Source organism: Myxine glutinosa, chromosome 3 (assembly GCF_964187855.1).
Source record: "Myxine glutinosa chromosome 3, kmMyxGlut1.1, whole genome shotgun sequence".
In the NCBI taxonomy this organism is placed as follows: domain Eukaryota; kingdom Metazoa; phylum Chordata; class Myxini; order Myxiniformes; family Myxinidae; genus Myxine; species Myxine glutinosa.
In genome coordinates, this window is record NC_136263.1 from 189,294,407 (window position 1) to 189,312,876 (window position 18,470).

Genomic DNA, 18,470 nt, shown 5'->3' on the forward strand with positions numbered 1-18,470 from the left:
ACAAACAAACGGACTCAAATGCAATACCCTCTCCTTTGGCGATGATAATAAGAGGAGGAAGATGATGTGCTTCAAAAAATATTTTGTTTGGCTTTCAAATGGAGGAGCCAAACTCTATAAGAGTTTGGGTTCGAGTACGTTTGCCTTCGCATTTTTCCCATAAAATAGCGTTTATTTGAAGGGATTTTGTTTGGAAACCTTTTGTGTGGCTCGTGCCCAGAATATATTTTAATCGAGTCATTATTGGGTCACAAACGCATGCCTATTTTGTGGTTTACATGAGCCTTTCATTCCAACCCATTAACCCTATCAGGCTTTCCAACTCGTGAAGGCCGTTTGTGTACTCCTGCAGTTTGACGCTGATGAGGAACGATTACTCCGTGAAATGCTGGAATACAAGGTTCTTCTTCTTCCTTTTGCTTGCCCCTCTCCACCCAATCGTTGGTGTCTTTTCTTTCGTTTTCGAATTCCAACGAAAACACAGGAGGGATTTTTTTTCGTCAAGTTTTATACCTGTACATTTAATGAAGCGATGAGTTCCTCATCTTGCTTTGTTTTTACTCCACACCTCCCACCACGGGATGCAGGCATCGTGGTTCGGAACGCGACCCTTGCCTTCTGGGATCACTCGTCCCACCATCACTAGCCCGAGCCTACCTTGACAATGAGGCGATTTTTTTATTATCGTTTTTCAACGGTGCAAGTTGGCTCAACCAATGGGAGCCCATCATTCTTTACGAAGTTATTCAGGGTCTTGGTGAAATAAATTCCTTGGAGCTTCCAGCAATCCCTGCCTTGAGCTCGGCCCTCCCTTCGATGAATTACTGCGATAACTACACTGTCACCCCTGGACTGTTGGCTGCAGGTCAGAAGCTCGGAGCAGTGTTACTTTGATTGAATTATTATGCCTGGACTGAGTTGAACCGAACTACACCCGTACACTGCTGTAACTTCATTTTCAAGATAAATGGTTAAATTATTGCTCGATACCTTTTTGCAGCAGTTTTTAAATTGTGCTTTTATTGGTTAAACAAGGTGTGCAATACAAAAATGGTTTGGGAAGAAAAAAACAATTGGAAAACATTTATTTGGCCCACCGTCTATTTTTCTTTTAACTGGAAACATGGTCCATCCACCATGCAGTCAGTGGGAGGTCAAAAGGAAAATTCCAGAAATGAATCTGGGCAGGATGAGATAAACAGCCAAGAGGTGCAAGAGGTAAGACACCATGTTGGCTGCGTGTAGAGAGTAGTAAAACATTGGGGGGTGTAAGCAGCAACTGTGAGGTTAACGTCGAAAATACGGACCTGCAAATTCAAGTGCGAGCTCAAGACAATAAATCAGTAAAAATGTTAGAACCAGCTGTTATTGGAGGAGCACCACTCCATTCCACGGGAGGGTTTCGTGGTGAGGAATTATTGGTGGGTTTGGGTGCGTGGCGTTGTTTTGAGCTGGGGTCAGGTCGTGGCAGCCCACGAGGTTCCTCTGTGACGGTCAGACGGTACGGCGGGTTGTTAGCACACGGACGACGCAGCCCACTCCACCCACGGCCAGCAACTACAAGCAGAATATAGGGAAGAGGAAGTCGATGAAAATTGGTAATTGCTAAATTAGACAGTTTGGTTTAAAAAAAAAGATGACTTTCACCACTGTGAAGGAGCCGTTTCTGCCAATACAGCACGAGTACCTGCATAGAACTTGCTCGTTGCAAAATACCTTAAGCATTGCACCTCCCTTCACTTCCTCTTAACTCGGAAGCAAATTTTCAGAAACTACTTGGATGCTATATTTGAATATGGTGGAATTTGTGGCCTGAATAGGATGTGAGGATAGATGGGCCGGTGTAAATTTACAGTTTAAAACAAAAACTCTTCCTCCTTCATCGCCTTCACATATGATAATGGCGAGTCTCATTGAATCCCTTCTGTCATATCGATTAGATTCAGAAAGCACTTGCTATATTCAATACTTTTTTCTTTTTTTTCCAACATTTCCATTTTATTCATACAACAGTAACTTGCAGAGCGTACCCATTGCTTTGCTGATGGACCAATTAATCATCCTGTTTGCCAAAATTAATTCACCTGTGCGAAGAGTGCTTTAACCTCAGCGTTGCCCAGGTAAAAAAAGAAAGAAGGGAATTGTAATACCCTCTATCACCTACACAGTACCCGTTTATAGAGAATTTAGGCCCCCGTGCTCTCCCCACCCCTGCGTGAGGCCATGGCCACATAGCCTATGTTACTCCCCAACACAAAGTTGAATTTGTTCTCCGAGTTTGTAACTTAAAATATTTGGCCGTGCATAGAACACATACAAACAGGTGTTTGCCTTTTATAGGTATAGACATATCGCCCTATTAAACAGTATTTCTGATTATACACCACCTTTTAAAGCATCACAAAGCACGTAGCTCCACTTGCAATACAGGTGAGGAAAGGATACAAACAAAAAGCAGCTGATATTTCAATAATTTATTCCACACGATTGTTAAAAGGTGAAAGTTAATTTTTATTTATTTTCTCTTAACCTGTCATTCAAAATACTATATTTATTACGTAAGCCAAAATGGCAGAATCTCCCTCTTCCTCTCTGCACTGTATTCTTCATAAGGGAGTAGTGGCGGATTGATGCGACGTGGTGCTTCACGGAGGGGAGAACGCATCATGCACATGACCTCAAAAATTCCTCTTACGTGCATATGTAAAACTATCTCCATAAGATTGGTAGTCCCATCAGCGAAGCCACGGGTCTTATATTCTAGTTAATCATGAAATTCATTCATTTACCTGTACTGGGGAAGACGTAACGATGCCGATTTAGATTTATTTGATGGCACCTGAATTTTGCAACCAATCAATCACACAAAGGCAACACTCATCCGCTTCCACAGAAACAAAAAGGAAATCCAAGTTATTAATCATTCACCAAAAAATGGTGCAGTTTTCTGTCCATACAAGGATGCAAAGTCAACATTTAATAACAAGTTTGATTTTGAAATCTGAGTTGAGTTTAAAATTTGTCAAATCAAATGAAGTTCACCTTTCTAACATGCCACACTGAACCGGGATGATATTTCCGTACCAGTTGGGATTCCAACACTATCCTCGTACCTTCCGCCTATCCATACCTTGTCGTGCCATTGCAGTAAAGCTGCGCTGCTATTTTCGCTTGGGCTCTCAAAACCACGGTACACGTACTGCATGAGTAGCTCCAGGCTCTGCTGATCAAGCGAGCTGATCCCCCGTTCCATATCGCCTGCCTTGTAAGCCATGAGCACACGCAGGACCAGCTCCGCTGCACGTTCCTGCAGCAAATAATTGTTACAGTGAAACACAAGTATCCAGCCTTAACAGGCAATATTAATGAGAAATACCTCGAGATGTATACAGTCACGGCCAAAAATATTGGCACCTTTTTTTCTTTTTTTTTGTATACAAGATCGAGGCTCGTATAAGAGCTAATATTAATGACAAAAACAAAACAAACGGACACATAAGACATATAATAAAGGAAGCGGGAGACAAAATGGGGAGAGAGGGGAAGCACACAAGTACAACATTATAGAACAGGCCATTGGGAGATCTGTGGGAGGGAGAGGGCTTAGGGGGGGGGGTGTGGGAAGGGGGAGGGTGGGTGGGAAGGGGGAGGGTGGGTGGGAAGGGGGAGGGTGGGTGGGAAGGGGGAGGGGGGGTGGGAGAGGTATAAAGCACATGGACACCGCGAGGACTTCCAGGAAAGAAGTCGGTATTTCAAAAAAGTGGATCTGGGGTGAATTAACAGGGGTAGAAAAGATCTAGGTTTTGGATGGGGGATAAGAGAAGGTGGTGAACAGCTGTTTTAAAGACCTGGAAGGAGGAGTGGGATTGAAGAGAGTGAGGGAGTTTGTTCCAAAGGCAGGAGAAAAGAGGAATGAAAGAGTGAAGGTGAGCAGAGAGTCTTGATTTTGGCAGTTTCACCATAAGATGGTTGCTGGCAGATCTTGTGCGACCTGTAGGAATATTTGGGGGACAAAGCCCAGAGAGAGCTGGGAGAAATAGGCCGGATAGGAATCGGTAGAAGACAGACCACCTACTTGCCTGCGGTGAGCGAGTGAAAGGCCCTCACAATCTGCTTCATCGCGGGAGATTCCAATGATTCTGAAAGCTTTGGTTTCAACAGCGTGGAGCGGAGCGAGGTGTGAGGCAGGAGCACCAGCCCAGAGGAGAGACCAGTATTCCATTGAGCTGCGGATGAAAGCCTTGTATGTGGTGGAGCTCAGGTGTGTCAAGGAAGGACTTCGCACGACGGAGGATGCCCATTCGGCGACTGCATTTGGAGGCCAGCTTGGAAATGTGGTTTTCCCAGGAAAGATCATGGCAGATAGTGAGACCAAAAACTTTAGTGACAGAACTTCTTGGAGAGGATTATTCAGAAAGTGGATGGGAGGGTTGTCCAGTCGGTCTTTTCAGAGAGACATCGTAAGAGTGAGAGATTTGTCAGGATTGAAAGACATGTTCCACTTGTTTGACCAGTCTGTGATTTTGTCCAGGTCTGCAGAGAGTGAGGAGGCTGCAGACTGCCGATCTGAGGGATGAGGAATGGAGCGGCAGAGAGTGGAGTCATCAGCAAAGAGATAGAGAGGATTTTCCAGAGTCAGAGAGATCATTGATGAAGACCAGAAAAAGCACAGGGCCCAGAACACTGCCTTGGGGAACTCCAGCCTGAACAGGAAGAGGAGATGAGAGAAACCCATTCAGGGCCACACGTTGACTACGACCAGAGAGGAAGTCCGCAAGCCTTGCGTGGAGATTTCCATGGATGCTGCTTTCTGCTGTCTCAACAATGGATGGAGGTCCTCAATGCCAAACAGGAAATCATAGCTGTCTCCCTTTTTTTTTTTTCTTTTTTTTTTTTTTTTTGTATACAAGATCGAGGCTCGTGAAAGAGCGAAGAGCGCTTTCAGGATGAACTTTAGCCGGGGAGCGTTTGGGTGCGTGGCGCCTTTGGGCGCCCCGGTCTGATACTGCCGCCCACGCGCAGAACACCATGTGAGCGCACGTGGGTCCCGGCGGTCCCACTGGCCTAGCGCTACCATGTTTAGACAGCGATATCCGTCCCCGGGCACCGGCAAGCCAGGCACGGTAGGACATCCGCGGAGCCCCGGCGGACCAGGGGCGCGCGAGCCTACGCGTTAGCGTGCTACGGCGGAATCAACGGCTTCGGCCACGGCCGGGCCGATACTCGGCCCGGTCGCACCGGAAATGAACTGGTTCGACGCCCGCGCTAGAGGGGGCGCGGGCGACTGAGATGTTTTAACAAATAATTAATTAATTTGAGACGTCCGATTTCTAGTGTTTGGAAATTTGGAAGAGCTTGACCCTAGCCTTTCCCTTGCGAGGGCAAGGAGGAACTTAACACTTGACACTTAAGCTTAGTTTGAAGTACACCCTGCCAGCGCTCCCGGTGGGACGGCAGGGCAACCAGAAGGGACGAGGTTCTCCTGACCACGTGGCCCTCGATCTGGGAAGCGAGAGGCGTTCCATTAGTGGACGCGCCCCTCACGCCCGACTTTTGGGCGGCCCCGGCAGGCCGTTTGTTTTGACGTTCCGTGACAGGCCCCGCACCCCCACCTCAGGGCCGACCGGGCGACCGGAATGAATCCCGGTGTCCCGATCCGAACCTTCAGAGCGGGCCGGCTGGGGAGTGCCAAGCACCCCGTACCTGCACTTTCCGTCCCTGCGGTCCCAAATACCGGAACCACCCGAGTACCACTTTATTTGACAAAATGAGGTGCGGCCTACAGCCTTAGAAAACTAATCCTATATCAGTCAATACCTCCAACGAGAGGGTGGTGGGAGGGTGATGGCAGGGTGATGGGAGGGTGATGGCAGGGTGATGGGAGGGAGATGGGGGAGGGTGATGGGGGAGGGTGATGGGGGAGGGTGATGGGAGGGTGATGGCAGAGGGTGATGGCAGAGGGTGACGGGGGAGAGTGATGGGAGGGTGATGGCAGGGTGATGGGGGAGGGTGATGGCAGGGTGATGGCAGGGTGATGGGGGAGGGTGATGGGGGAGGGTGATGGGGCCTCCCTATAGAAGTCAGTATCTCCAACGACACAGGCGCGCATTCGTGCCGCGTGACGTGGTGACGTCATCACACTTTCCCCTCAAAAGACCCATTTGATATAAGTTAATATTCTGATATAAGCTTTAGAAAACCAACCCTATATAAGTCAATACCTCCAACGATACAGGTGCGCAAAATACAAAATCACAAAAGATTTATTTGATACAAGTTAATATTTTGAATAACTCGGTCAATATCAGTCCGAATTTCGCCAAATAAAGGTTCCCGTTATCCACAGATACCCCTGTATCCTCCTAGAGGCGAAGTCAGGATGAATTTCGCAAAAAATAAAGTCCTTCGGCAACGAAAATTTAGCATGGGGTTTTCCTATGTAAATTTACCCTGAAGTAATTTTACCAAAGATCATCGACATTTCGCGGGGCCAGTTCTATCGAGTGTTAAGCTAATCTAGCGACTGCGAAATCTGGAAACAGAATTAAAATCCGACCTATCGTTGGCCCTGGAAGGATTCAAAAAGAACTAGGATTATTTTTCTTCTGCAAGAATGTACGGAGCTCTTAAATCTCCATCCCTTAACATCCATTGACAATCCATCATGTTCCCCATAGCTATCTATGCCATGCATCTAACGGTGAGCATAAGAACCATCAAAAAATATTCTGTGACCACTTTATTCAACAAAATGAGGCGCGGCCTAGCATCCAGCCGAGACCAAGTCATCCCGGCCTACCACCCACTCCGACCCCAAATTCCCCATCGACGACAACCAAACAATATATTATATGAATCGCACCGTACATACCTCCTTCTAGATCTTGATCTTGTCTTGATATACTCACTCAGGCTCACTCTATCGCGCCTGAGTCCTCTCAGCTCTTCCAAATGGCGTCCGTTCCGCCTCGTGTCCAGTCCAACTCCTTGACATATCACGTGCCTTCGATACGGTCTGGCACGCAGCTCTGCTCACCAAACTCTCCTCCTATGGTATCCATGGAAATCTCCATGCATGGCTTGCGGACTTCCTCTCTGGTCGTAGTCAATGTGTGGCCCTGAATGGATTTCTCTCATCTCCCCTTCCTGTTCAGGCTGGAGTTCCCCAAGGCAGTGTGCTGGGCCCTGTGCTTTTTCTGGTCTTTATCAATGATCTCTCCGACTCTCTGGAAAATCCTCTCTATCTCTTTGCTGATGACTCCACTCTCTGCTGCTCCATTCCTCTTCCCTCAGATCGGCAGTCTGCAGCCTCCTCACTCTCTGAAGACCTGGACAAAATCAGACTGGTCAAACAAGTGGAACATGTCTTTCAATCCTGACAAATCTCTCACTCTTACTATGTCGCTCCGAAAAGATCGACTGGACAACCCTCCCATCTACTTTCTCAACAATCCTCTCCAAGAAGTTCTGTCGCTCAAGCTTTTGGGTCTCACTATCTGCCATGATCTTTCTTGGGAAAACCACATTTCCAAGCTGGCCTCCAAAGCCAGTCGCCGACTGGGCATCCTCCGTCGTGCGAAGTCCTTCATAGGCACACCTGAGCTCCTCACCACATACAAGGCTTTCATCCGCAGCTCAATGGAATACTGTTCTCCCCTATGGGCTGGTGCTCCTGCCTCACACCTGGCTCGGCTTCACGCTGTTGAATCCAAAGCTTTCAGAATCATTGGAATCTCCCGCGATGAAGCTATCTCTGAGGGCCTTTCACTCACTCACCGCAGGCATGTAGGTGGTCTTTCTGTCTTCTACCGACTCCTCTCCGGCCTTGCTCCCCCAGCTCTCTCTGTGCTCTGTCCCCCAAATATTCCTACAGGTCGCACAAGATCTGCCAGCCACCCTCTGATGGTTAAACTGCCGAAATCTCGGCTCTCTGCTCACCTTCACTCTTTCATTCCTCTTTTCTCCCGCCTCTGGAACAAACTCCCACACTCACTTCAATCACACTCCTCCCTCCAGGTCTTTAAAACAGCTGTTCACCACCATCTCTTATCTTCCCCCATCCAAAACCTTGATCTTTTCTACCCCCACTAATTCACCCCAGATCCACCTTGTTTGAAATTCCAACTTCTTTCCTGGAAGTCCTGGCAGTGTCCATATGTTTTATACCTCTCCCACCCCCCCCCCCCCCCTTCCCATGCCTCCCCCGCCAAAGCCCTCTCCCTCCCACAGTTCTCTCGATGTCTCCACGTCTCTCGGTCCCTGCTCTCAAATGTTGTGTTTGTGTCCTTCCCCATCTTGTCTACCGCTCCCGATGTTATTTGTTTTATGTGTCTGTTTGTCTTTCTGTGTGATTAATGTTCGCTCTTTCACGAGCCTCGATCTTGTATACAAAAAAAAAAAAAAAAACCAAAGGAGGAGAGTTTGGTGAGCAGAGCTGGGTGCCAGACCGTATCGAAGGCATGTGATATGTCAAGGGAGACAGCTTTGATTTCCTGTTTGGCATTGAGGACCTCCATCCATTGTTGAGACAGCAGAAACAGCAATATCGGAAGGCTATAGGAAGTGCTTGACTGCAGTTATTTTGTCCAAAGTCTGTGCTACCAAATATCAAGTCGAGGTTGTCAATAGTTTTGTCAATGCCATTTATTTTTATTTTCTGATGCCATTTCCAAATGCCATTTTATTTTCTGAAGCAGGCCTTCATATTTTTATGTAGTGGTTCCTGTAGTCATAGAGTAATAATGATACTGTTTTAAGTTGATATATTATCGATTTACTTGGTTGGAAAGTTAATAATCGATCAATTTGGAACAAAAGTTAGTGTCCAAAAATTAGAGGCAAAGATGCCTCTTTTAAAAGTCCGTCTTTCCAGGATTGAAGAAGCAGGAACGGGAGTTTCATGCAGCGGTTCCAACGGTAACATTATTGTACGACAGCAGGAACTCTTTAGAAGGATACTGAAGGAGCACACAATATTATATAACAGTAATACTTTTTGAGGCAATAGAAAAATATATCGCATACAAACAACAATGGTGACAGCAACAACAGCTACGTGTTAGAAAAGATCCCTTTTCCTTTCCGGTTAAAGTGGCTCGCATGAGATTTTAGGGTCCTGAGTTTGAGCCAGTCATTCCACTGAATGAACACCAGGTGGGTCGACCCGGCCAGTCATTCTTCCAAGGTTGACAAAATGAGTACCAGGTGACTGGTTAAAGAGAGGCGTTGCATCAGCGGAAGCCACACCCCCAGGAACTGATGCAACCAGCAGCCAAGGGCTGCACATGAACCATCACCACCACAGGTTGCATCAACCTTGCCCCCAAACCCTTCAAATAACCGTGCTCACCTTCTCTGCTTGGCTCTTCGTGTTTAGTGGAGGATTCTTCAACACTGCCTTTAGAGCACCTTGCAGGTCACCCCTGGAGATGACATTAAGATCCAACAACAAAAAAAAAAACAAGCGCATTGCAAAGACTGTGCTTGTTCCAAATCTGAGGAATCTTTGTGTGATAAAGTGATCTAAGGCCCAGAGAAGTCAACCACTTTGGTTTAGTACTGTTCCTTAAGATAGCCGATAACAATTCAGAGATTTTTCTTTTATGCCTCCGTTCCCAAAGGTGGCCAGAGGAATTATATTTTCGGGTCGTCCGTCCGTCTGTACGGGCTAAACCTTGTTTATCTCAGCAACCACATGTCTGATTGAGACGAAACGTTCAGGATAGGAGTGACACCCCTGCAGAATGCTTTTATGATAATTGTGATGTCATAAGTAAGGTGGTATGGCAGCCATCTTGGATTAAATGCAAATAATTAATAAATTGTTTCTCAGAAACCGCTGAATGGAAAAATTTGAAACTTGGCACATTGTGAAGTACTCCAAATAGGGAACAAAATCATGATAATGGTGACGTCATAGGTGAAATGGTATACCAGCCGATCAATGTGAAACCTGTCATGGCTGGTGAAAATGTGATACTTGAAAACAGCTGAAGGGATTTAAATCAAACTTGTTTATTTTTAGGACAGTGAACGAGGGCATCTACCTGTTGTGGGACTTTGCGGAGGCATATTGGCGACATAGTCGCATTGCTCTAGTTTACTGCTTTTGCAGGGCAGCATGTAGAATCATACTAACATAATCGTAAGACTTTAAACAAACAACCCCCCCACCCCCACCCCCTATTGAAGGTTGTGGTCAAGTTTAATCGAAACTGTGTGTAGTTTCTGAGAAGAAAGGAAATTCCTATTTTGGGGGGTAAGGGGGCAGGGTGAGGTCAAACCTGGATCTACTTTGACCTCGGTAAACCCCCCTTATACCGATTTTTTTTTTAATGCCGTGAACTAACTTTAGTCACAACACAAGAAATATCATTTGTGCCAAGTTTGGTCAAAATCCCATCAGCGGTTTCAGAGAAGTCGACGCGCCATCGCATGAGCACCCCGGAACCACGTTCCAGCTGAAAAATCACGATGTGAAGCTTACGAGTAGAGTGTGACGTCACCCATCAACCCTTACGTCATCAAATAATCTTACTGACAATATCACACGGAGAAAGAAAAGCTCCGAGCCGAATGGAACCGGACACAGGATACTGCCGAATGAGACCGTCCACCTCCGCTGCATCCGGACCGTGCTGTTCTGGGCTCTCGTCAAACTCGTCTTGGAATCGGTTCTCGTCCAACTCATCCACGTCCACTTTACGGAAGCGGCTTCCAGAAGTGTTTTTGGCCATGGTCTCTGTGGCGCAGAACCAGAATATATAAGCACGACTATCGTGACGTGAAGACCCCCAACACACTGTATGCAGCCGAAGAGAGCGGAAAATAAAACGGTTTCAATTACTCAAATCATGTATCGAACGGCAGTAAAAACCTACCACACCCTATCACTACTTCCTTCTTCTCATAACGTTTCCTTTCTTTGAATTAGAACAAATTCAGCTGTTTCCTTGGAACTTTATAAAATAAAACAACGCTCGGTTAAATAATGAAGAGTAAAATTTATTTTGTTGGCACGACGGGAGGGTCAACAAAATACCTTAAGCATTGGCACTAACTACTTCGACATGGCCCGATACATTGTACAAAAAGATATACGAGACGGGAAGTTAAAATAAAACGTTAGAATTGCGCCACGATCACAAACGAATAATTCGAGCGAAAGGAAAATGGGAGGGAATGAGGAGTCGAGTGGGGGCAAAGGAAGCGTTTCCAGAACGGGCATGGGGGCATAAACTAGAAAGGTTTACATATTTCTATGGGATAGGGTGATGCTCTTCCGGGTACTGTGGGCGGTGTAAGGTTCCTGGAAATCTGGACCCTCTTTGTACAATGTCCTGTGTACGCCAGGGGCGTTCTGAGGCGATCCTTGCGTTCCGAGACGTAATTTGACGAAATGAAAGTACGTAATGACCTCAGGAGTTGCGCTGACGCCATTACGTTGGCCAAACGCAAGACGCAAATGCCATCGTCATTTCATACGCCCAGGCCCACAAGATGGCGATTGATATTCTTGCCATGGTGTTGAAGGAGCTGTGCTCCCACTCGAATCGAAAGAATGGACGCGACAAAAAGCTGGAATTCGGCCGAGTTTCTTTATTGCATCAAATCAACTCGGGTAAACTCAAAAGCCCGTTTATCGGGCAGCATTATATACAAGCACTCGAATATCTCATGCCGGAGCATTTGCCCTTAAAAGGCGAGACTGGGTGTCGCCGGACGGGCCGGGCGAGCCCGGGAAAGGCGAGTCCGGACATGCCTGGGAAAGGCGACACTGAGCGTCTCCGGGCGGTCGAGGCGAGCCCGGCACAGCTATCGCTCCGTGGTTGCGTCCTCGGCAGGTGTAAGGCGATTGTGTATGTTCAGCGGCAACCGCTACAGTGTCAGTTTTCGTGCTGCTCAACGTGTGGAGAATGACTTTAATGGGGAAACTTCAAGAGAAAGATAAGATGCTGAAGTTACACGAAATGCGTCTTAAAGAGCAACGTCTCCGGCTGAAGCAGCGATGGCTTCGGGTGCAAAGACGCAAAAGAAGGCGCGATCAGGTCCAGATCAGATTTTCTTCGCTCATTCGTTTATCCTGTCGTTATGCGTCTAAATATCAATAAATAACACGTTTGTGCATGTCCTTACTCATTTTAACGTACGTAATAAGTAGGTAGAGAACAGAAAGCGTTTAACACAGGAACTGGCTTGTCCCACAATGCTCGTCCGCTTGCAAAGCTATCATGGAGGCTGAAAACATTCTAATGAAAAGGAAGAAGAAGAAGGCAAACTTTCGGCCCACCCAAGGGGATATATGCTCTGTCTGGCGGTAGAAGAGCATGTAAATGTCGGCTCGTACCTGCCGTGTCATCATCCTGCTCGTACCTGCTGTGTCGTCATACGGCGTGTGCCGATACTGCATTATATTGCCGTGATCAGGAATTAATATAGTAGTTTTCTCGAGGTTTCCACCACACACCTATTTGCTGGCGTGATGACGTCATGACACGTGTGGATTGACAATGGTTCCACATTGTGTAATGTAACTCAACATATTTGAAAGACTGTTCCGGTGAGCTCATACGAACGAGCAGTGCCCGTAGGTCATTCAGTCAGTCAGGCAATCAGTCAGTCAATCAGTCGGGCAATCAGTCAGTCAACCAATCAGTCGGGCAATCAGTCAGTCAACTAATCAGTCGGGCAATCAATCAGTCAGTCAACCAATCAGTCAACCAATCAGTCGGGCAATCAGTCAGTCAACCAATCAGTCAGGCAATCAGTCGGGCAATCAGTCAGTCAACCAATCAGTCGGGCAATCAGTCAGTCAACCAATCAGTCAGGCAATCACTCAGTCAACCAATTAGTCGGGCAATCAGTCAGTCAGTCAACCAATCAGTCGGGCAATCAGTCAGTCAACCAATCAGCCAGGTAATCAGTCGGGCAATCAGTCAGTCAACCAATCAGTCAGGTAATCAGTCGAGCAATCAGTCAGTCAACCAATCAGTCGGGCAATCAGTCAGTCAACCAATCAGTCGGTCAATCAGTCAGTCAACCAATCAGTCAACCAATCAGTCGGGCAATCAGTCAGTCAACCAATCAGTCGGGCAATCAGTCAGTCAACCAATCAGTCGGGCAATCAATCAGTCAGTCAATCAGTCAGTCAACCAATCAGTCAACCAATCAGTCGGGCAATCAGTCGGGCAATCAGTCAGTCAACCAATCAGTCAGTCAACCAATCAGTCAGGCAATCACTCAGTCAACCAATTAGTCGGACAATCAGTCAGTCAGTCAGGCAATCAGTCAGTCAACCAATCAGTCGGGAAAGCAGTCAGTCAACCAATCAGTCGGGCAATCGGTCAGTCAACCAATTAGTCGGGCAATCAGTCAGTCAACCAATTAGTCGGGCAATCAGTCAGTCAACCAATCAGTCGGGCAATCAGTCAGTCAGGCAATCAGTTGGCAATCGGTCAGTCAACCAATCAGTCAGACAATCAGTCAGGCAATCAGTCAGTCAACCAATCAGTCGGGCAATCAGTCAGTCAACCAATCAGTCAGTCAATCAGCCATAATCAGTCAGCCAAGTAGTCAGTCAATCAATCAGCCATAATCAGTCAATCATCCATAATCCGTCAGCCAATCAGTCAGTCAATCAGCCAAGCAGTCAGTCAACCAATCAGCCAAAATCAGTCAGCCAAGCAGTCAGTCAATCAGTCAGGCGATCAGTCAGTCAATCAGCCATAATCAGTCAACCAAGCAATCAGCCAAGCAGTCAGTCAGTCAATCAATCAGTCAGTCAATCAATCAGCCAATCAATCAGTCAGTCATTCAGTCAGTTAAACGAAGCATCGAGGACTGGGTTGGGGGGGGGGGCGGAATTTGAGGGGATGAGGTGAGGGGAAACTTTTTAGGAGTTGGGGCAATGGGCAAGCTTTGAGGGGATGCTTGGAGAGGGTGGTGTGAGGGGAGGACACGTAGAAGGGATGGAGTTGGTCGGACACATGCCTGTAGGTGTAGGAGATGACAGGTAGGGGTTTGACACGAAAATAATGTGAAGTGGATTAGATTGTTGTGTGCAGACAACCTCTTCAAACTGGACTTCTAAGATTCTTCTTCAAATTCTGACCTAAAGATCATCGGATGGGTGGAATGAAGTTTTGTTAAAGGCGCGGAGAAAGGTTGTGCTGTTAGAACGGGAGAAAGGTTGACGGACTAAGTGGTTAGGTGAGAGAGAGGTTTGCAAAATATGCCTGTGAAGAAGAAGAAGAAGAAGAGGAATAGATCATGATGAAGAAGAACATGTGGTGCACTCATGACAGAGAAATAAGGGCAGTTGAAGCATTTGAAATATGTTTTTAAAACATTTTAAAGGAAGAAGTCTTTTGTTCAATGACGATACAGTTTGGAGATATTGAGAAAAGGGAGATGAAAATGGACGAAAACACAAACAGCAGCACAGGGACGGAAGTGTGACAAAAATCCGGTTCAGAAAACGTATCTTTGGTTGAAGTTGGAGGAGTTGGAGCTGCTGAACCGACCTGCACGTGGAGCAACTCAGGACCGGGATGGAATGATATTATGATTTGAACATTTGTCATCAGATCCCATAAATCCTTGAATAACTTCCATGGCAACTGAGACCCAAACGAATATTTCAAAAAGGAAATTGCTTTGTTATCGGTTCATCATTTTGCCGCTTGATGAAATGTTAAATTTGAATTCATGGTTTATTCAACTCCTGGGTGTTACTGCTTGGTGGTATTGATGGTTGATGTTCATGTATACCTTTATTACTTGCAACATCGAAGTTTTTTCAAGTATATTGGTTGGTCTTGTGAGTTTGTCTGTCCGCTCACTTTTCCTTGCCCACGGGTCGCAATTTTAAACCGATCTTCACGAAACTTCACCAAATGGTAGAGTTCGTGGTCCGACAAAATCCTATATAGTTTTAGGGTCAAAAGGTCAACATAGGCCAAAGGTAAACCACGTTTTTCAAATTTCTAAAATCCTCAATTTTCATCCGATTGACTTGAAATTTGAATAGGATTTACATATCGCCTAACTGAATTCAACCACCAACTATTTTTGAGATCAACATAGGCCAAAAGGTCAACATAGGCCAAAGGTCAACAACCATTTCAAATATCTAAAATCCTCAATTTTCATCCGATTGACTTGAAATTTGAATAGGATTTACATATCGACAAACTGAATTCAACCACCAACTATTTTTGAGATTAGCTTTGGCCAAACGGTTAACATAGGCCCAAGGTCAACCACTTTTTTCACATTTCTAAAAGCCTCAATTTTCATCCAATCGACTTGAAATTTTAATAGGATTTTCATATCAGATCACTGAATTCAACCACCAACTATTTTTGAGGTTAAAAGGATGCTCTACTCAGTGCCATTCTACTTTGTTCTGTTTTGCCAAGTGTAACTCCATGAGTGATTTTTCATTTGTCTGTCTATTTCCTACAGGTCACAATATTGTTACGGAATCCAACGTCGGCCTTCCCCACTTACAAAGGGGGGATTAATCCCCTCGCTTATGACTGACCGACGTGGTCCCTGTGGCTGTACAGCGACCTCCGGAAAGGCCGGTGGCACAGCCCCGTTCGTACCGCGGACAGATGTTAATTGCCGAGCGGTTTTAAGCAACCGCGGCATGAACTATTAACAATGACTAGACCCGATTCCTGAACGTTGGCCAAATCGTGCCACAGGTATTCAATTTGGAAAAGACAAAGACGACAGATGGGAAGAAGAGGAAGACAGAAGTTGGAAATACGAATATAATTTATTACTATGATTTACAACCAAAAGAAACCAAGGAAGAAGGAAGGATAATAAAATAATGCAGAAAGAGGGACGGACCAGAAGGACACAGTGAAACTCTAGCTTACCTATGGCAGTCTTACTTACACCCAGGGACAAGACAAACAAAACAAACTCACGTACACAAGAGGATGGAATGGCAGGAATGGTTTGGAGGGATGAGCAGGTGGAATCACAGGGCACAGCGAGCAGGTACACTCCGGGCGGGAAGCGAGGAGCCGGCAGCTCCTTGTATTCGGCTTTACACCGCACACCGGCAGGGTCACTCGCTGCCCCGTCAGGGCTTCACGCGGCTGGTTGAAACGGGGCTGGTTGAAGCGGCTCTCTGCAGAACTCAGCTGGGTCACGCATCTGCTGTATATCCAAAATGCTTGCGCGGGCGCTTATATCTTCCTCCGGCGATCAAGCCGCCGGCCTCCAGGACACGCCCATCGGTGAGGTCGCCTCGGCCCTGATTGGTCGCGAGGGCTCACCGATCCCGCCCTTAGAGGAGGCGTTGGCAAGGCCACGCCTTGTTCCCGGCGCTGGGCCGACTCCTCCCACCTTCGGCTCCGAGATGACCTCGTGGCTAATGGAGTCTTGCAGCGAAAACAACCACAACCCACAGCTGCAGCAGAATGCAGCGAACCGCCCGATGCAGTTGGCATGACAAAAGGGGAATGTGCAGGGAATCTACCTTGTCTGAATTCGGTGCAATGGAGTGTCAATTAATGGAAGACACAGCCTTAATCTAATACACACAATAAGGAGATAACTACTGAACAGGGAGATCTATGATTTGGCTACGTGATTGCATATGACCTAACTAAGGGACGCCCTTTGACCTTTATACACAACAACTGGAGGAAGGAGGGTGATATTTTACAACACATTACACAATAAAAAAAACACAATTCTCATATCCACAACAATATTAAACTGATCTTCAGGAAACTTCATCAGATGGTAGAGTTGGTCATAAGGAAGAAGCCTATTGATTTTGAGGTCGAACGTCACTTTGAGGCATAATTTCTAAAATTGTCATTTTTTCATCCGATTGACTTGAAAATTGAACAGCATTTGCACACAGTCACTAAATTGGGAAACCAACTATTTTAAAGGTCAAAGGTCAACTCAAGGTCAAACTTCTAATATCAATTTTCATCTGAAAAATCATCATTTTATTCCGATTGACTTGGGCTTCGATTAAGATCGTCAATTTTAATCTTAATGAAATAGACAATTTGATGTGCAACCTTTTTTGGGGGGAGGAGTGGATTTTGCAAGTATCGTGCTCTGCACGACGTCTTCTTGTTCATTTATTTAATCGTTTTATAAATTCAACACAGCATCGTTGTTTTCATTCTTCACCCAGTATGTTTTTACATTGCAGATTCTCATGCAAGCATCAAACACATTCCTCTGGAAACGCATCGCATCAAGTGATTGGTGGGATCGAGCGGCAAGCTAACCTTCACACCCACCTTCTAACACTTTCTAACACCTTCACACCCACCCAGTGGATCCACAACTTCAGGATGTCCCGAGAGACATTCGACTACATTTGCAACCAACTCGTGCCGGCAACCTAACCGTAACCAACTCGCGCCCTAACCCTAACCCTAACCGTAACCAACTCGCGCCCTAACCCTAACCCTAAACGGAACCAACTTGCGCCCTAACCCTAACCCTAACCGTAACCAACTTGCGCCCTAACCCTAACCCTAACCGTAACCAACTCACGCCCTAACCCTAACCCTAACCGTTCCCACTCCAGAGGAACGACACGAATTATCGATCATGTGTGCCCGTCAGGAAGAGGGTCGCGTTGGTGGTTTGGAAGCTGGCGACCGACGCACGTTACCGAAGCATCGGCCACCTTTTTGGGGTCGGGCGTTCGACCGCGTGCGAGATCACAAGACAATTCTGCTCGGCCGCCATTGCGATCCTATTGCCGCAGCATCGGCCACCTTCTCACACTGCTTCACCTCACATCTCTCACATTCTTACAGCACTGTTTCACCACCTCACACATGTTTCACCTCCCCACACCTCTGTTTCACCTCCTCACACATCCCTTTCACCTCCTCACACCTCCGTTTCACCTTCTCACACATGTTTCACCTCCTCACACCTCTACTTCACCTTCTCACACATCTGCTTCACCTTCTCACACATCTGCTTCACCTCACACCTGTTTCAACCTCTCACACTGCTTCACCTCACATCTCTCACCTCCTTACAGCAGTTTCACCACCTCACACGTTTCACCTCCTCACACCTCTGCTTCACCCCACACCTCCGTTTCACCTCCTCACACCTCTGCTTCACCTCACACCTCTGTTTCACCTCCTCACACCTCTGCTTCCCCTCCTCACACCTCTGCTTCCTCTCCTCACACCTGTTTCTCCTCCTCACACCTCTGCTTCTCATCCTCACACATCACAACCTTCCAGCATAACTGGGTTTGTTTGTCGGTGTTTGTCTTGTGTGTGTCGGTGGAAGGTTGAGAAACGGAATGAAAACCCCCTGTCGATGTTGTATTAATAACGTGAGACTCGACTCGGTGTGGAATCTCCCAAACAGGTACAGGTGAGGGTGAGGGAGGAGCCGGAGGTGCCGGTTCTTTCCCTACAGTCTCGTACAAACTACCCTCACTACCGAGTACT

General features: G+C 46.7%; 2 protein-coding genes across 12 annotated transcripts in view; one reads left to right on the forward strand and one right to left on the reverse strand.

The window, feature by feature from the left end:
• GOLGA1 (golgin A1) overlaps positions 1-1,085 on the forward strand; it is a 58,983-nt gene extending 57,898 nt beyond the window's left edge. For all 10 annotated transcript variants that reach the window (XM_078774883.1, XM_078774887.1, XM_078774884.1 and 7 more), the window contains exons 21-22: positions 314-400; positions 588-1,085. In XM_078774883.1, the coding sequence (XP_078631009.1) occupies positions 314-400; positions 588-662 (162 nt within the window). In that variant the 3' untranslated portion in view covers positions 663-1,085. The remainder of the gene's footprint in view (positions 1-313; positions 401-587) is intronic.
• On the reverse strand, positions 992-11,272 carry LOC137422954 (actin-related protein 2/3 complex subunit 5-C). Of its 2 annotated transcripts, none has more exons than XM_068109642.2 (5): positions 10,881-11,272; positions 10,597-10,741; positions 9,350-9,422; positions 3,131-3,307; positions 992-1,557 (listed from the first exon to the last, which is right to left on the reverse strand). In XM_068109642.2, the coding sequence occupies exons 2-5, from the start codon at positions 10,734-10,736 to the stop codon at positions 1,495-1,497; spliced, it is 453 nt and encodes a 150-aa protein (XP_067965743.1). In that variant the 5' UTR covers positions 10,737-10,741; positions 10,881-11,272; the 3' UTR covers positions 992-1,494. The 2 variants fall into 2 exon arrangements, with proteins under 2 accessions (XP_067965743.1, XP_067965744.1); XM_068109643.2 differs by having other exon boundaries at positions 10,847-10,894.
• Positions 11,273-18,470: the final 7,198 nt, after the last annotated feature.

What these genes read in the sequence shown, in the direction of transcription:
- LOC137422954 (XM_068109642.2), bottom strand. Translation starts at nt 10,736, where the DNA reads ATGGCCAAAAACACTTCTGGAAGCCGCTTCCGTAAAGTGGACGTGGAT. An exon ending in GTGGACGGTCTCATTCGGCA is followed by an intron (nt 9,423 to 10,596) that starts GTATCCTGTGTC and finishes TGTCATCTCCAG; the next exon opens with GGGTGACCTGCAAGGTGCTC. An exon ending in CGAAGAGCCAAGCAGAGAAG is followed by an intron (nt 3,308 to 9,349) that starts GTGAGCACGGTT and finishes TATTTGCTGCAG; the next exon opens with GAACGTGCAGCGGAGCTGGT.